The 16,336-nt window shown below is 37.2% G+C and overlaps 1 protein-coding gene across 22 annotated transcripts in view; it reads right to left on the reverse strand.

Moving 5' to 3' along the window:
- Nucleotides 1-16,336, reverse strand: part of ARHGAP20 (Rho GTPase activating protein 20) — a 189,752-nt gene that overhangs the window by 82,844 nt on the left and 90,572 nt on the right. For all 22 annotated transcript variants that reach the window (XM_081544162.1, XM_081544156.1, XM_081544157.1 and 19 more), the window contains one exon: nucleotides 2,150-2,314. In XM_081544162.1, coding sequence (XP_081400288.1) covers nucleotides 2,150-2,314 — 165 coding nt within the window. The remainder of the gene's footprint in view (nucleotides 1-2,149; nucleotides 2,315-16,336) is intronic.

The following is a 16,336-nucleotide window of genomic DNA, read 5'->3' on the forward strand; positions in this document are numbered from 1 at the left end:
ATTTTCTTGTGCTCCAAAATCATGGCAGATGGTGATTGCAGCCACGAAATTACAAGATGCTTGCTCCTTGGAAGAAAAGCTATGACAAACCTAGACAGCATATTAAAAAGCAGAGATATTACTTTGCCAACAAAGGTTTGTATAGTCAAAGCTATGGCTTTTCCAGGAGTCATGTACAGATGTGAGAGTTGCACCATAAAGAGAGCTGAGCGCCAAAGAATTGATGCTTTTGAATTGTGGTGTTGGAGAAGACTCTTCAGAATCCCTTGGACTGCAAGGATATCAAACCAGTCAATCTTAAAGGAAAACAATCCTGTGTATTCATTGGAAGGATTGATGTTGAAGCTGAAACTCCAATACTTTGGCCACCTGATGCGAAGAGCTGATTCAGTGGAAAAGACCCCGATGCTGGGAAAAATTGAAGGGGACAACAGAGATGAGATGGTTGGATGGCATCACTGACTCAATGGACATGAATTTGAGCAAGCTCTGGGCGTTGGTGATGGACAGGGAAGCCTGGCATGCTGCAACCCATGGGGTCATAAATAGTCGGACACTAGTGGGTGACTGAACTGAACTGAAAGTATATTCAAATATGTCTGCATCCTTCATTGAACTGCCATTTCTCCAGATAAAGCCTTCATTATCTCTCATCAGGACTACTACAATAACCTCCAGTCCAGTCTCCTTTCTTCTACTCCTGTCTACCCTCTAATCCATTACCCACTATAGCCAGAAGAGTAAAAAATACGTACCCCATCATGCCATTCCCCTAGTTAAAACCATTTGGAATAAAATGTAAACATCTACCATGGTCTTTTGGTACTCAGCCTCTAAGATACCCCTCAAAGTCCTGATTTCCCAATATTCTGAGTGGCCAATAGCCTCTCAATATTAGAAATGATGGTATACTACTTTTAAAATTAGGTTATAAAGGACTGCAGCTTCTATTTTAGGTGTTCTCTCCCTTCAACAGGGCTTTCTCAATGGCTCAGAATGTAAAAAATCCACCTGCAATGCAGGAGATGTAGGAGACGTGGGTTCAATCCTTGGGTTGGGAAGATCCCCTGGAGGAGGGCATGGCAACCCACTTCAATATTCTTGCTGGGAAAATCCCATGGACAGAGGTGCCTGGTGGGCCATGTTCCTTGGGGTCTCAAAGGACCAAAGGACCCTGAAGCGACTGAGCACACACACTCCCTTCAACACTCTCTTCCTGCCTATCCTGGATCTTTCACTTTAAAGGAAACAATTCTATGTTAAGAGTAGCTCTGTGGAGAGACTTACACGGAAAAGAACTATCGCCTCTGGCCAGGAGCCACTGTGGAAGTGAGGATGGCCAGGACCCACATGAGTGATCTGGGAGCTTTGAAGACTCTTCACTCAAGCTCTGAGATGACTATAAACCTGGTCAACAGCTCTAGGGCCCTTGAGCCAGAAACACTTGGCTAAACGATTCCCAGATTCTTGACTCAGAAAATGTGCCAGATGTTTGTAGTCATAAACTGTAACCTTTTGGGGTAATTTGTTATATGGCAATAGATAATTCATGCAGCCAACAAAGGTCCTGATAACCTGATCCTTGTCTATTTCTCCAATATCAATTTATACTACTCTCTTCCTGCTTATTATGCTCCAGTGACATGGGCCTTCTTTCAACTCCAAAGGGCCAAACTTTCCCCACCTGCTTTGTACCTGCTATTACTTCTACTTAGAATACCCACCCTCCTAATATCTGAATGGCTGTCATTTTTCATTCTTCATTGTTTTTATTCTTCCTACCTAACATATATTCCATATTTCACTTCATCCTATTTTCTTCATGGCAGTAAGCACAATTTGTAATTTTCCCCCATCCACATTATACATGAAAGCATCAGGAAAGCAGGGACCATATCCATCACATTCTTCACTGTATCCCCTATATTTCAGAGCATGGCATAGAGTGGGACTGAAATCAACACTTGTTAAATGAGTAAATAACTGAAACATTTTTTCAAAAACAAAACAAACAAAACTCACTTCAGACATTAGTTATAGTAATAGAGGCCACATATACTTATAGTGATATTGAAAAGAAAGGTTAACTTTGTTAGTGGAAATGCAACTTTATAATGATACACCAGGAGAGAGTATCCAGTATACTTACTTGATTTTGGCCACAACAAACAGATCATTGAACAGGAAAAGATGCCGCTCCTGCCTCTGCAGGCCTCTTTTGAGTTCGACGCGGCCATCGATAAGCAGAGTCCTATTGGAGCCCACAAATGATGATAGAAATGCACATGTGTCCAGGCTAGCAGAAGGACTTTCTCTGTAAAAGAGCAATCACCACATATCTTCAGTTGAATGATCAAACATAGGATTGTTTCTACAGAAATTATAGTTTAAAATTGGTCAAGAAATACAAAGCTCTATAATTTTGTTTTTTTAATGCAATGGCATAGTTTCCTAACAGGTCTCTTTTCATATTAATGGAAACTTACATATACTCTTTTGTGTAAGATATGTTGTTATTCAGTACTTCTTGTTACGTTTAGTCTATCTCGACCTGGTAGGCCTCAATATCTCATTACAAACTTCTTTAAACAAAAAGCAAACAGTTAAAAGTTTTATAATAAACATATGTATATCCCAATCTAGATTCTACTATTAAAATTTTCCTATACTTGCTTTATCAGATACCTATCCAACTATCTATTAACCCATTCTATTTTTGGTGTTTCAGTACAAACTGATACAGCAGTACATTTCACCCTGAGTATTTTAGCATGCATATCATGTACAGTGAAATGCACAATTCTTAGGTATATACTTCATGAGTTTTGACAAATGTATTCACTTGTGTGATTTAAACCCTTATCAAGATGTAGAACATTATCATCACTCCAAAAAAATTTCCTCTTATGCCTTTTCAGTTGTTATATTTATTAGATAAAGATGGCTTCTATGTATTGGCCTGAGTTGTTTATTTCTTCATTGCAGGCTGAGATCCATTAGCTCCAACGTCAGCTGGAACTAAATGCTGTATAAACTAACATTTTTATACACTCAATTATTTTAAAAAAAAAAAAGACCGCAAACAAGCAGACTTTTAATGATTTATAGCTTGCCTGCTTTGTATACTCCAGAAAACAGCAGTGAACATCTGCTAGCCATCGATAAAACAGAGGTTGGGGTTTTGAGACCCCAAGTCACTGCTATCTCTGATCCAGACTCCTCACTACGCTACTAAGCAACATCACTTAGACTTGTAACCTCCAGAGACAGTCACTGCAGTCTGCTTCACCTCAGGAATTCCTTTGCCTTCCTTCTCTTTTGGCCATAAGCCTCTAGCTAGTCTCATGCTGTGAGGACTTTTCTTATGCAAACCTCTCCAGTGATAATAGCTTTTTCATTCATCAACCCCCAAATCCCTCAAACTTCTTACAATTAATCCCTACTCCATCAGTCCTAAGGCAACCATTATTATGATTTTTTTTCCCTCTGAAATTTTGCCTATTCTAGCATTTCATATTAATGGAAACTTATATATACTCTTTTGTGTAAGCTTTTTTTTACTCAGTATTTTTTGTTACATTTATTAGCAATTCATTCCTTTATATTGATGAACAGTATTCCACTGTATAAATATATGTTTGCTTATTTATTCTCCTATTGATGGACAGCTGGGCTCTTTCCAGTTTTTAGCTATTATGAATAAAACTGCTATTAAACTTCTACTAGTCTTTTCTTATAACCTATGTTTACATTTTTCTTGGATAAAGAACTCACAGTGGAATTGCTGGGTCACAGTGTAGCTGTATGCTATTTTTAGGGAAAAAAAAAACAACAACAACTACCAGTAAGTTTTCCAAAATGGTTGTATTAATTTATATTTTCAACAATATTCCAGCATAATTCCAGTTACTTCACAACCATGTCAACATTTGGCATTGTAAATGTTTTATATTTTGGCCATTCTAGTGGATATATAGCATATCTCATTAAGATTTTAATTTGCATTTCTGATGACTAATACTGTTGAATACCCATTTTCTTACTATTTACATATACTAATTTGTGTATTGCTCCAAATCGTATTTATTTATTATTGAGATCAGAAATTTTTCATATATCCTGGATCTATCTCCTGGATATACATATAAATATATGTATATATACACACACACATACATACACACACGCATATATGCATATATAGATATATATTTACCTTTTGTCAAATTTTGCAACTATTTTCTTCTAGTCTGTTTGCCTGTATATATATATATATATATACCATATATATATTTTTGCCTGTATATATACATATATTTTTTATTTATTGGAGTATAGTTGATTTACAATATTGTGCTAATTTCAGGTATATAGCAAAAAGAATCAGTTATACATATACATATATCCATTCTTTTTTAGATTCTTTTCCCATATAGACCATCACAGAGGATTGAATAGAATTTCCTGGCCTACTCAGAATACTGAGTACTTATGAATTATCTATTTTATATTTAGTAGTGGGTATATGTCAAGTCCAATCTCCCAATTTACCCCGCTCCCTGCTTTTTCTTGTTAACTTACATTTGTAACTCTGTTTCTGTTTTTAACATTCCACATATAAGTGATATCACATACTTGTCTTTGTCTGATTCACGTCACTCAGTATGACACTCTCTAGGTCCTTCCATGTTGCTGCAAATGGTATTATTTCATTCTCTCTATGGTTGAGTAATACTCCATTGTACATATGTACCACATCTTCCTTATCCATTCCTCTGTTGATGGACATTTAGTCTGTTTCTGTGTCCTGGCTGTTGTAAATAGTGCTTCAGTGAACACTGGGGTGCACGTATCTTTTCGAATTATGGTTTTCTCTGGAGAGATGCCCAGGAATGGAATTGCAGGATCACATGGTAGCTCTGCTTTTATTTTTTTAAAGAAATCCCATACTGTTTTCCACATAGCTGTACTAGTTTACATTCCCACCAATGGTTTAGGAGAGTCACCCTTTTCTCCATACCTTTGCCAGCATTTATTGCCTGTAGATTTTTTGAGATGGTCATTCTGATTGGTGTGAGGTAATACCTCATTGTAGTTGTGATTTGCATTTATCTAATGAAAAAGTGATGCTGAGCCATCTTTTCATGTGTTTGTTGACCATCTGTATGTATTCTCTGGAGAAATGACTATTTAGATCTGCCCATTTTCTGATGGGGTTGTTTGTTTTTTATATTGAGCTCCATAAATTATTTGTATATTTTGGAGATTAATCTCTTGTTAGTAGTTTCATTTGCAATTACTTCCTCCCATTCTGAGGGTTGTCTTTTCATTTTGTTCATGGTCTCCTTCGCTGTGTAAAAAAAGCTTTAAAGTCCCACTTGTTTATTTTTGTTTTTATTTTCTTTACTCCAGGAGGTAAACTGAAAAAGATCTTGCTGTGATCCATGTCAAAGAGTGTTCTGCCTAAGTTTTCCTTCTAAGAGTTTTATAGTGTCTGGTCTATCATTTATGTCTTTAATCCACTGTGAGTTTATTTTTGTGTATGGTGTTAGGGAGTGTTTTAATTTCATTCTTTTTACATATAGCTATCCAGTTTTCCCAGCACCACATCTTGAAGAAACTGTCTTTTGTCCATTGCATAGTCTTGCCTTCTTTGTTATAGATTAAGTGGCCATAAGTGTGTGGGTTTATTTACCTCTGGACTTTCTACCCTGTTCCATTGATCTATATTTCTTTTTTTTCTGCCAGTACCATACTGTCTTGATGACTGTAGCTTTGTAGTACAGCCTAAAGTCAGAAAGGTTGATTCCTTCAGCTTCATTTTTCTTTCTCAAGACTGCTTTGGCTATTTGCAAAATTTTTTGTTCTAAGTAATAGAAAATGCTCTTAGTAATTTGATAGGACTTACATTGCTTTGGGCACTGCAGTCATTTTCACAATATTGATTCTTCCAATCAATGGACATGGCCTATTTCTCCATCTGTTTGCATCATCTTCAATTTCTTTCAGCAACACCTTACAGTTTTCTGAGTAGAAGTCTTGCATCATTAGGTAGTTTTATTCCTAGGTATTTTATTCTTCTTGATATGATGGTGAATGGGATTGCTTCTGTGATTTTCTGATCTTTCATTGTTAGTGTATAAGAATGCAAGAGATTTCTGTGCATTAATTTTATATCCTGCAACTTTGTAAAATTCATCAATGAGCTCTAGTAGTTTTCTGGTAGCATCTTTAGAATTTTCTATGTATAGTATCATGTTATCTCCAAACAGTGACAGTTTAACTCCTTTTCCAATAGGATTCCTTTCTTTTTCTTCTCTGATTGCTGTCACTAGGACTTCCAAAATTATGTTGAATAATAGTCGGGGGAGTGGACATCCTTGTCTTGTTCCTAATCTTAAGAAGAATGCTTTTAGTTTTTCACCAGGGAGAATGATGCTTGCTGTGGGTTTGTTGTATATGAGCTTTATGTAGAGGTAAGTTACATTTGGCTTTCCTGGCAGCTCAGCAATAAAGAATCCACCTGTCAATGGAGGAGACAGGAGTTCTATCCCTGGGTTGGGAAGATTCCCTGAGAAGGCTATGGCAACCCACTCCAGTATGGTTTCCTGGGAAATCCCATGGACACAGGAGCCTAGGAGGCTATAGTAAATGGGGTCACAAAGAATTGGACATGACTTAGTGACTATACAACAACACAAGTTCCCTTATGAACACTTTCTGAAGAGTTTTTCAATCATAAACAGGTGTTTAATTTTGTCAATAATTTTTCTGCATCTATTGAGATGATCATATGGTTTTTATTCTTCACTTTATTCATGTGGTGTTCCATACTGATTTGTAGATATTGAAAAAAATCTTTGTATTCCTAAGATAAATCCCACTTGATCATGATGTATGATTCTTTTAATGAGTTGCTGGATTCAGTTTACTAGTATTTTCTTGAGGATTTCTGTCTTTACATTCTTGAGTAATACTGATCTGTAATTTTCTTTTTTGTGTGTGATATCTTTGTCCGGTTTTGGTATCAGGGTGACGGTGACCTCACAGAATGAGTTCATAAGTGTTCCTTCCTCTGCAATTTTTAACCTTAATATTGCAGAATAATTCTAGTTACTTCACAACTGTATCAACATTTGGCATTGTTAATCTTTTAAATTTTGGTCATTCTAGTGGATATATAGTAGTGTCTCAGTAAGATTTTTTTTTAAATTTAAATTTATTTATTTATCTATTTTTTACTTTACAATATTGTATTGGTTTTGCCATACATTGACATGAATCCACCATGGGTGTACATAATTTCCCCTTCCAGAACTCCCCTTTCACCTCCCTCCCCATCCCATCCCTCCAAGTCATCCCGGTGCACCAGCCCCAAGCACCCTGTATCATGCTTCGAACCTGGACTGGTGATTCATTTCACAAATGATAATTTACATGCTTCAGTGGCATTCTCCCATATTATCCTGCCCTCGCCCTCTCCCATAGCGTCCAAAATACAGTTCTATACATCTGTGTCTCTTTTGCTGTCTCGCATACAGGGTTATCTTAACCGATTTACCAAATTCCATATATATGCATTAGTATACTGTATTGGTGTTTTTCTTTCTAGCTTACTTCACTCTGTATAATAGGCTCCGGTGTCATCCACCTCATTAGAACTGATTTGAATGTCTTCTTTTTAATGGCTGAGTAATATTCCATTGTGTATATGTACCACAGCTTCCTTATCAATGATGAAAGAGAAAAAGCTACAACCACGGAATTACCCAGCAAAGCTTTCCTTCAGATTTGGAAGACAGATCAAAAAGTCTTAGAGACGTAAAAGCTGAAAGAGTTCAGCATCACAAAACCAACTTTATAAGCAATGTTAAAGGGATTTCTCTAAGTAGACAAGGCCACAACTAGAAATCTGAAAATTATGAAAGGAAACATTTCACTGGTAAAGGCAAATATTCAGTGAGGGTAGTAGGCCAATCACATATAAAGATAGTAGGAAGGTTAAAGAAAAAAAGTAGCAAAATCACCTATGTACACAGTAAGTAGTTAAGGGGTATACAAAAGGTTGTAAAATATAATGTCCCAATCAGTAAACACATGTGCTCAGTTGCTTCAGTAGTGTCCGACTCTTTGAGACCTCATAACCATAGCCAGGCAGGCTCCTCTGTACATGGGATTTTCCCATCAAGAATACTGGAGTGGGTTGCCATGCCCTTCTCTAGTGGATCTTCCCAACCCAGGGACTGAACCCATGTCTCCTGTGTCTCTTGCAATGCAAGCAGATTCTTCAGGACTGACCCTTGGGAAGCCGATCATAAACACGGGGCATAGGTAAAAACACAGTGTTGTTAAATTGCTTTCAAACTAAAGAGATCAACAACTTTTGCTGTTGTTCAGTCATCCAGTTGTGTCTGACTCTTTGCGACCCCATGGACTGCTGCATGCCAGGCCTCCCTGTCCCTCACCATCTCCTGAAATTTGCCCAAGTTCATGTCCATTGCATTGGTGATGCCACCCAGCTATCTTATCCTCTGACACCCTTTTCTCCTTCTGCCTTCAATTTTTCCCAGAACTAGGGGCTTTTCCAAAGAGTAGGCTGTTCACATCAGATGACTGAAATACTGGAGTTTCAGCTTCAGTATCAGTCCTTGCAATGAGTAGTCAGGATTGGTTTCCCTTAAGAATGACTGGTTTGATCCCCTTGCTCTCCAAGGGACTCTCAGGAATCTTCTCCAGCACCACAGTTTGAAGGCGCTCCACCTTCTTTACAGTCCAGCCCTCACAACTGTATGTGACCACTGGGAAGAACATGGCCTAGACTATATGGACCTTTGTTGGTAGAGTAATGTCTCTGCTTTTCAAAACACTTCTAGGTTTGTCAAAGCTTTCCTACCAAGAAGTAAATGTCTTCTGGTTTCATGGCTGCAGTCACCATCCATGGTGATTTTAGAGCCCAAGAAGAGGAAACCCGTCACTGCTTCCACCTTTTTCTCCTCTCTTTGCCGAAGTAATGGGGTGGGATGCCATGATCTTAGACTTCTAATATTTAGTTTTAAGCCAGCTCTTTCACTCTCCTCCTTCACCCTCATCAAGAGGCTCTTTAGTTCCTCTTTGCTTTCTGCCATTAGAGTGGTACCATCTGCATATCTGAGGTTGTTGATGTTTTTCCCGTGTATCTTGATTACAGCTTGTCACCCATCCAGCCTGGTATTTCTCATGATGTGCTCAGTGTACAGATTAAACAAACAGGGTGACAGCAGACAGCCTTGTCATACTCTTTTCTCAATCTTGAACCAATCAGTTACTTTAAATAATCAAATACACACACACACACACACACATATATATATAGCTATAATAAAAACCTCATGGTAACCATAAACCAACAATCTGTAATAGACATATGCCCTAAGAAGAAAAAGGAATCCTAATATAACATTAAAGAGTCATCAAGTCACAAGAGAATAAAAGAAGAGAAGACCTAGAGTAACAATTCCAAACATATATATCAATATTTACCTTAAATGTAAACGGACTACACTCTCCAATCAAAAGACAGAGTGGCTGAATAAATACAAGATCCAGACCTAAATATATGCTGCCTACAAGAGATTCACTTCATATCTGAAAACACACACAGAGTGAAAGTGAGCATATGAAAAAAAATAGTCCAAGGAAATGGAAATCAAAAGAAACCCATGGTATCAGGTCTTAGTGAAGTGAAAGTCGCTCAATCATGTCCAACTCTTTGCGACCCCATGGACGGTCCATGGAATTCTCCACGCCAGAATACTGGAGTGGGTAGCCTTTCCCTTTTCCAGGGGATCTTCCCAACTCAGGGATCGAACCCAGGTCTCCCACATTTCAGGTGGATTCTTTACCGACGGAGCCACCAGGGAAGCCCAAGAACACTGGAGTGGGTAGCCTATCCCTTCTCCAGGGGATCTTCCCGACCCAGGAATTGAACTGGGGTCTCCCGCATTGCAGGCGGATTCTTCACCAACTGAGCTATCAGGGAAGCCCCAGCATGTCTTATATCAGGAAAAATAGACTATATGGTAAAGACCACTGAAGATGGATACTACATAATAATCAAGGTATAAATCCAGGAAAAATATAGAACAACTGTAAATATATATGCACTCAACATTGGAGCACCTAAGTACATAAAACAAATACTAACTGACATAAATGGAGAAATTGACAGTCACACAATAATAGTAGGGGACTCTAACACACCACTTACATCAATGTATAGATCATCCAGAAAGAAAATCAATAAGGGAGCACTGGGCTTAAATGAAATATTAGAACAGAAGAACTGAATTGGTATATGTAAAGCATTCTATCTGAAGACAGCAGAATACATGTTCTTTACAAGTGCAAACAGAACATTCTCAAGGATAAGTCACATGTGAGGCTAAAAACAAGCTTTGTAAATTTAAGAAAACTGAAATCAGATCAAGCATCTTTTTTGACCACAACACTATGAGACTGAAATCAATTACCAGGAAAAAAATGGAAAAAAAAATACACCCATAAACATGTGCAGACCAGACAATATACTACTAAACAATCAATGAATCACTGAAGAAATCAAAGAGAAGATTAAAAAAAATTCTAGACACAAACGAAAACAAAAGCACAAAGATCAAAAACCAATGGAAAGCAACAAAAGCAATTCTAAATGGGAATTTTATAGCAATACAAGTTCACCTCAGGAAACAAGAAAACTCTCAAATAAACAACCTAACCTTACATCTAGAACCAGAGGAACAAAAGACATCCCAAAGTTAGTACAAGGGAAGAAATTATAAACATCAGAACTGAAATAAGTAATAGAAAAAAAAAATAATAGAAAAGCTCAAAGAAACTAAAAGCTGGTTCTTAGTAAAGATAAACAAAATTGATAAACATTTAGCCAGACACTTAAGAAAAAAGGGAGAGGGTCCAAATCAATAAAATCAGAAATGAAAAAGGAAAAGTTAAAACTGACACCAAAGAAATTCAAAGAATCATAAGACACACTACTCCAAACAACTATATGCTGAAAATGGACAACCTAGATGATATGGACAAATTTCTAAGAAAGCAAATCTCCCAAGACTGAACCAAGAAGAAATACAAAATTACCAGTACTTATCTCACACACTAGCAAAGTAATGCTCAAAATTCTCCAAGCAAGGCTTCAATAGTACATGAACTGAGAACTTCCAGGTGTACAATCTAGATTTAGAAAAGGCATAGGAACCAGAGATCAAACTGCTAACATCCAAGAGAATTCCAGAAAAACATTTACTTCTGCTTTATTGACTATGCCAAAACCTTTGACGTGTGTGGATCACAACAAACTGGAAAATTTTTTAAGAGATGGGAATACCAGATCACCTTGTCTGCCTCCTGGGAAATAATTATGCAGGTCAAGAAGCAACAGTTAGAACTGGACATGGAACAATGGACCCGTTCAAAATTGGGAAAGGAGTATGTCAAGGCTGCATATTGTAACCTTGCTTATTTAACTTATATGTAGAGTACACCATGTGAAATGCCAGGCTGGATGAAGCACAAGCTGGAATCAAGATTGCTGGGAGAAATATCAGTAATCTCAGATATGCAGATGACACCACCCTTATGGCAGAAAGCAAAGAGGCACTAAAGAGTTTCTTGATGAAAGTAAAAGAGGAGAGTGAAAAAGCTGGCTTAAAACTCAACATTCAGAAAACTAAGATCACGGCATCCAGTCCCATCACTTCATGGCAAATAGATGCGAAAACAATGGAAACAGTGAGAGATTCTATTTTCTTGGGCTCCAAAATCACTGCAGATGGTGACTACAGTCATGAAATTAAAAAGACGCTTGCTCCTTGGGAAAAAAGCTACAACAAACCTAGACAGCATGTTAAAAAGCAGAGACATTACTTTGCTGACAAATGTCCATCTAATCAAAGCTATGGTTTTTCCAGTAGTCATGTATGGATGTGAGAGTTGTACCATAAAGAAATCTGAGCGTGCCATAAAAAGGAATGCATTTGAGTCAGTTCTACTGAGGTGGGTGAACCTAGAGCCTATTATATAGAGCTTACAGTGAAGTAAGTCATAAAGGGAAAGATAAATATCATATATTAACACATATATATGGAATCTAGAAAGATGGTACAGAAGAATTTACTTGCAGGGCAGCAATGGAGAAACAGGCATAGAGAACAGACTTATGGACATGGGGAGAGGGAAAGAGAGGGTAAAATGTATGGAGAGAGTAAGATGGAAACTTACATTACCATATGTAAAATAGATAGAAAATGGGAATTTGCTGTGTCTCAGGGAACCCAAACAGGGGCTCTGTATTAACCTAGAGGTATGGGATGGGAAGGCAGATGGGAGGGAGGCTAACGAGGGAGGGGTCATATGTATATCTATGGCTGATTCATGCTGAGGTTTTACAGAAAACAACAAAATTCTATAAAGCAATTATCCTTCAATTAAATAACAAATTAATTTTAAAAAAGAAAGTTGAGTGCTAAAGAAGTGATGCTTTTGAACTGTGGTGTTCGAGAAGACTCTTGAGAGTCCCTCGGATAGGAAGGAGATCAAACCAGTCAATCCTAAAGGAAATCAGTCCTGAATACTCATTGGAAGGACTGATACTGAAGCTGAAGCACCAATACTTTGGCTACCTGATGCGAAGAACTGACTCACTGGAAAAGACCCTGCTGCTGGGAAAGACTGAAGGCAGGAGGAGAAGGAAATGACAGAGAATGAGATGGTGGATGGCATCATTGACTCGATAGACATTAGTTTGAGCAAGCTCCAGGAGCTGGTGATGGAAAGGAAAAGTCTGGTGTCCTGCAGTCCATGGGGTGGCTAAGAGTCAGACACAACTGAGTGACTGAACTGAACTCAATTACCAGTAATTAAATTAAATCAGCAATTTTTTTTAAGTTGCCTGATTTTTTAAATGACTCTATCAGTATATACATACTCAAAATTTACACAGCTTATTATACCCATAAGAAACCAGTACATCACATGCAGAATAGCTTAGCAGTCTGAACAAAATGTTAAAAATGATCCCCAACAAAACTCTTTTTAGAAGGACATGGTTCTATTATGCATAATCTGTACTGAAGTCATAAGCATCATCTTCCCCTCCAACTATTTTAAAACTCCCAACAAACAAAAGTCCAGGACTAGATGGCTTCATAGGTGAATTCTACCAAACATTTAGAGAATAATCTTCTCAAAATATTCCAAAATACTGCAGAGCAAAGAATACTCCTGAGACCATTCTATGAGGTTTGCATCACCCTAACACCAAAACCAGACAAAGATATCACACAAAAAATGAAAATTATCAACCACAATCACTGGGGCTTCCCTGGTGGCTCAGATGGCAAAGAACCTGCCTGTAGAGAGGGAGACTTGGGTTCGATCCCTGTGTCAGGAAGATCCCCTGGAGAACAGAATGGTTGCCCACTTCAGCATTCTTCCCTGGAGAATTCCATGGACAGAGGAGCCTGGTGGGCTGCAGTCCATGGGGTCGCAAAGAGTCAGACACGACTGAGTGATTAACACTTTCACTTCACATCTCTGATGAATATAGACAGAAAAATCCTCAGCAAAATATTAGCAAAATGAATCCTGCAAAACATTAAGAGAAACACACACCCGGATCGAGTGGGATTTATCCCAAAGATGAGAAGAATCTTCATTATCTGTAAACCAATAAATGCTACATACCACATTAGCAAACTGAGAATGAAAAACTACAGATGCAGAAAAAACTTTTGAAAAATTTCGCATCTATGCATGATAAAAACTCTCCAAAAAGTGTGCATAGAGGGAATAAATCTCAGCATAATAAAGGCCATATATGACAAACCACAGCTAACCCCATACTGGAAGGTGAAAAGCTAAAAGCATTTCCTCTAAGATCAGGAATGAGACAGAGATGCCCACTTTTGACATTTTTATTCAACACAGTATTTGAAATCCTGGCCACAGCCATCAGAGAAGAAAAAGAAATAAAAGATATCCATATTGCAAGGGAAAAAGTAAGACTGTCACAGATTGCAGGTGACATAACAACACATACAGAAAATCCTAAAGGCACAAGAGAAAACTGCTAAAGATCAATGAATTTGGTAAAGTTGTAGGATACAAAATTAACACACAGAAATCCATTGCATTTCTGTATACCAACAATGGAGTATCAGAAAGAGAAATTAAGATGAATTTTACCATTTCATCAAAAAGAATATAATACTTAGGAATAAATCTACCTAAGGAGGCAAAAGACATATACTCCAAAAACTGTAAGACACTGATGAAAGAAACAGACGATGAGACAAATAGATGGAAAGACAGACCATGTTCATGGATTGGAAGAATCAGTATTATTAAAATGATCTATACTACCCAAGGCAATCAACAGATTCAATGCAATCCCTATCAAATTACCAATGGCATTTTTCACAGAACTAGAATGAAAAATTAAAAAAATTTGTGTGGAAAGACAAAAGACTTCATATAACCAAAGGAATCTTGAGAAAGAAGAACAGAGTTGGAGGAATCAGGCTCCCTGACTTCAGATTATACTACAAAGTTGCAGTAATCAAAACAGCATGGTAAAGGCATTAAAAGGGACACAAAGGTGAATGGAACTGGAGAGCCCAGAAATAATTATTTAATAATTATTTAATAATTAATTAATAATTTATTAGTCAATGATAATATGGTCAATTAATCCATGACAAAGGAGGCAAGAATATACAATGGACAAGACAGTCTCTTCAATAAGTGGAGCTGAGAAAACTTGATAGGTAAATATAAAACAATGAAATTAGAATGCTAATACTCATATACAAAAATAAACTTAAACTGAATTAAAAACCTAATGTAAGACTGGAAATCATAAAACTCCTAGAAGAAAATCTTTTGTACAGCAAAGGAAATCACAGACAAAGTGAAAAGACAACCTACTGAATGGGAGAAAATATTTGCAAATGATATGACTAATAAGAGGTTTAATATCCAAGATACAAATAAACAGCTCATACATCAAAAAACAAGTAATCTAATTTTAAAAATTAGCAGAAGACTTGAACAGACATTTCTCCAAAGAGGACATACAAATGGCCAACAGGTACACGAAAAGATGCTCAACACAGCTCATTATCAGGTAAATGCAAATCAGAACCACAAAGAGATATCACCTCACACCTATCAGAATGGCTATCATCAACAAGAACACAGATAACAAATGTGGGCAATGATGTGGAGAAAAGGGAACCCTCATATACTGTTGGTGGGAATGTAAATTGGTGCAGTCACTGTGGAAAACAGGATGGATTCTTGTCAAAAAGCTAAAAAATTAGAACTACTATTTGACCAACCAATTATACTCCTGAGTATATGCCCTCCCCCCAAAAAAAGACCACACTAATTTGAAAAATACATGCACCCCAATGTTCACAGCAGCATTATTTACAATAGCTAAGATATGGGAGCAACTTAAGTGTTCATCAATAGATGAATGGATAAAGAAGATGGAACCTAAAAAATACAACAAACTAGTGAGTATGGTAAGGAAGTATATTCACAGGTATAGAGAGCAAACTAGTGGTTACCAGTGGGGAGAAGAAAGGTGAGAGGGGCAACACAGGCGCAGGAAATCAAGAGGCACATGGTATTATGTATAAAATATGATAGAAGGATATACTGCAAAACAAAGGAATATAGTCTTTTATAATAACTGTAAATGGGTTATAACCTGTAAAAATTATGAATCACTGTATTTTACACCTGCAACTTACATAATTATTAGTATTATACATCAACTATGCCTCAATTAAAAATGAAAAAAGAAACAATAAGATTACTGATAAGAGGGAAATAGATAATGTATGCAGTTAGCTACCTCCGTGAAAGCAACCCTATCCTAAAGTATGGTTTATAAATGTGAGGATAAGCATTAATGAAAGTCTCCTAAAGGAAACAAGCCAGAGTTGAAATAAAATCCAAGCAACATTAATAACAGCAACAACAAAAACAAAGAGATATTTATTAGTCTACTTTTTAAAGGAGCTCAAAGAGTAAGAATTTGCATTGTCAGGATGTCCATCAAAATATAGGATATAAGAGACCATGCTGTATCATTCCAAGTATCTGGTTCACATAGTAGCTGCAATAAAGGGAGATTCTGGCTTACCTATGTTTCTTGGATTTGAACCGTATGGGTCACAGAATCAGATCTCTTTTGAGTCTACAGGGCTGAGTTCCTGCTGTGTTGTTCAGTCGCTAAGTCATGACCAACTCTTTGAGACCCCATAGACTGCAG

This window comes from Giraffa tippelskirchi, chromosome 11, assembly GCF_054371585.1.
Source record: "Giraffa tippelskirchi isolate mGirTip1 chromosome 11, T2T-mGirTip1v1.2.pri, whole genome shotgun sequence".
Classification (NCBI taxonomy): Eukaryota; Metazoa; Chordata; class Mammalia; order Artiodactyla; family Giraffidae; genus Giraffa; species Giraffa tippelskirchi.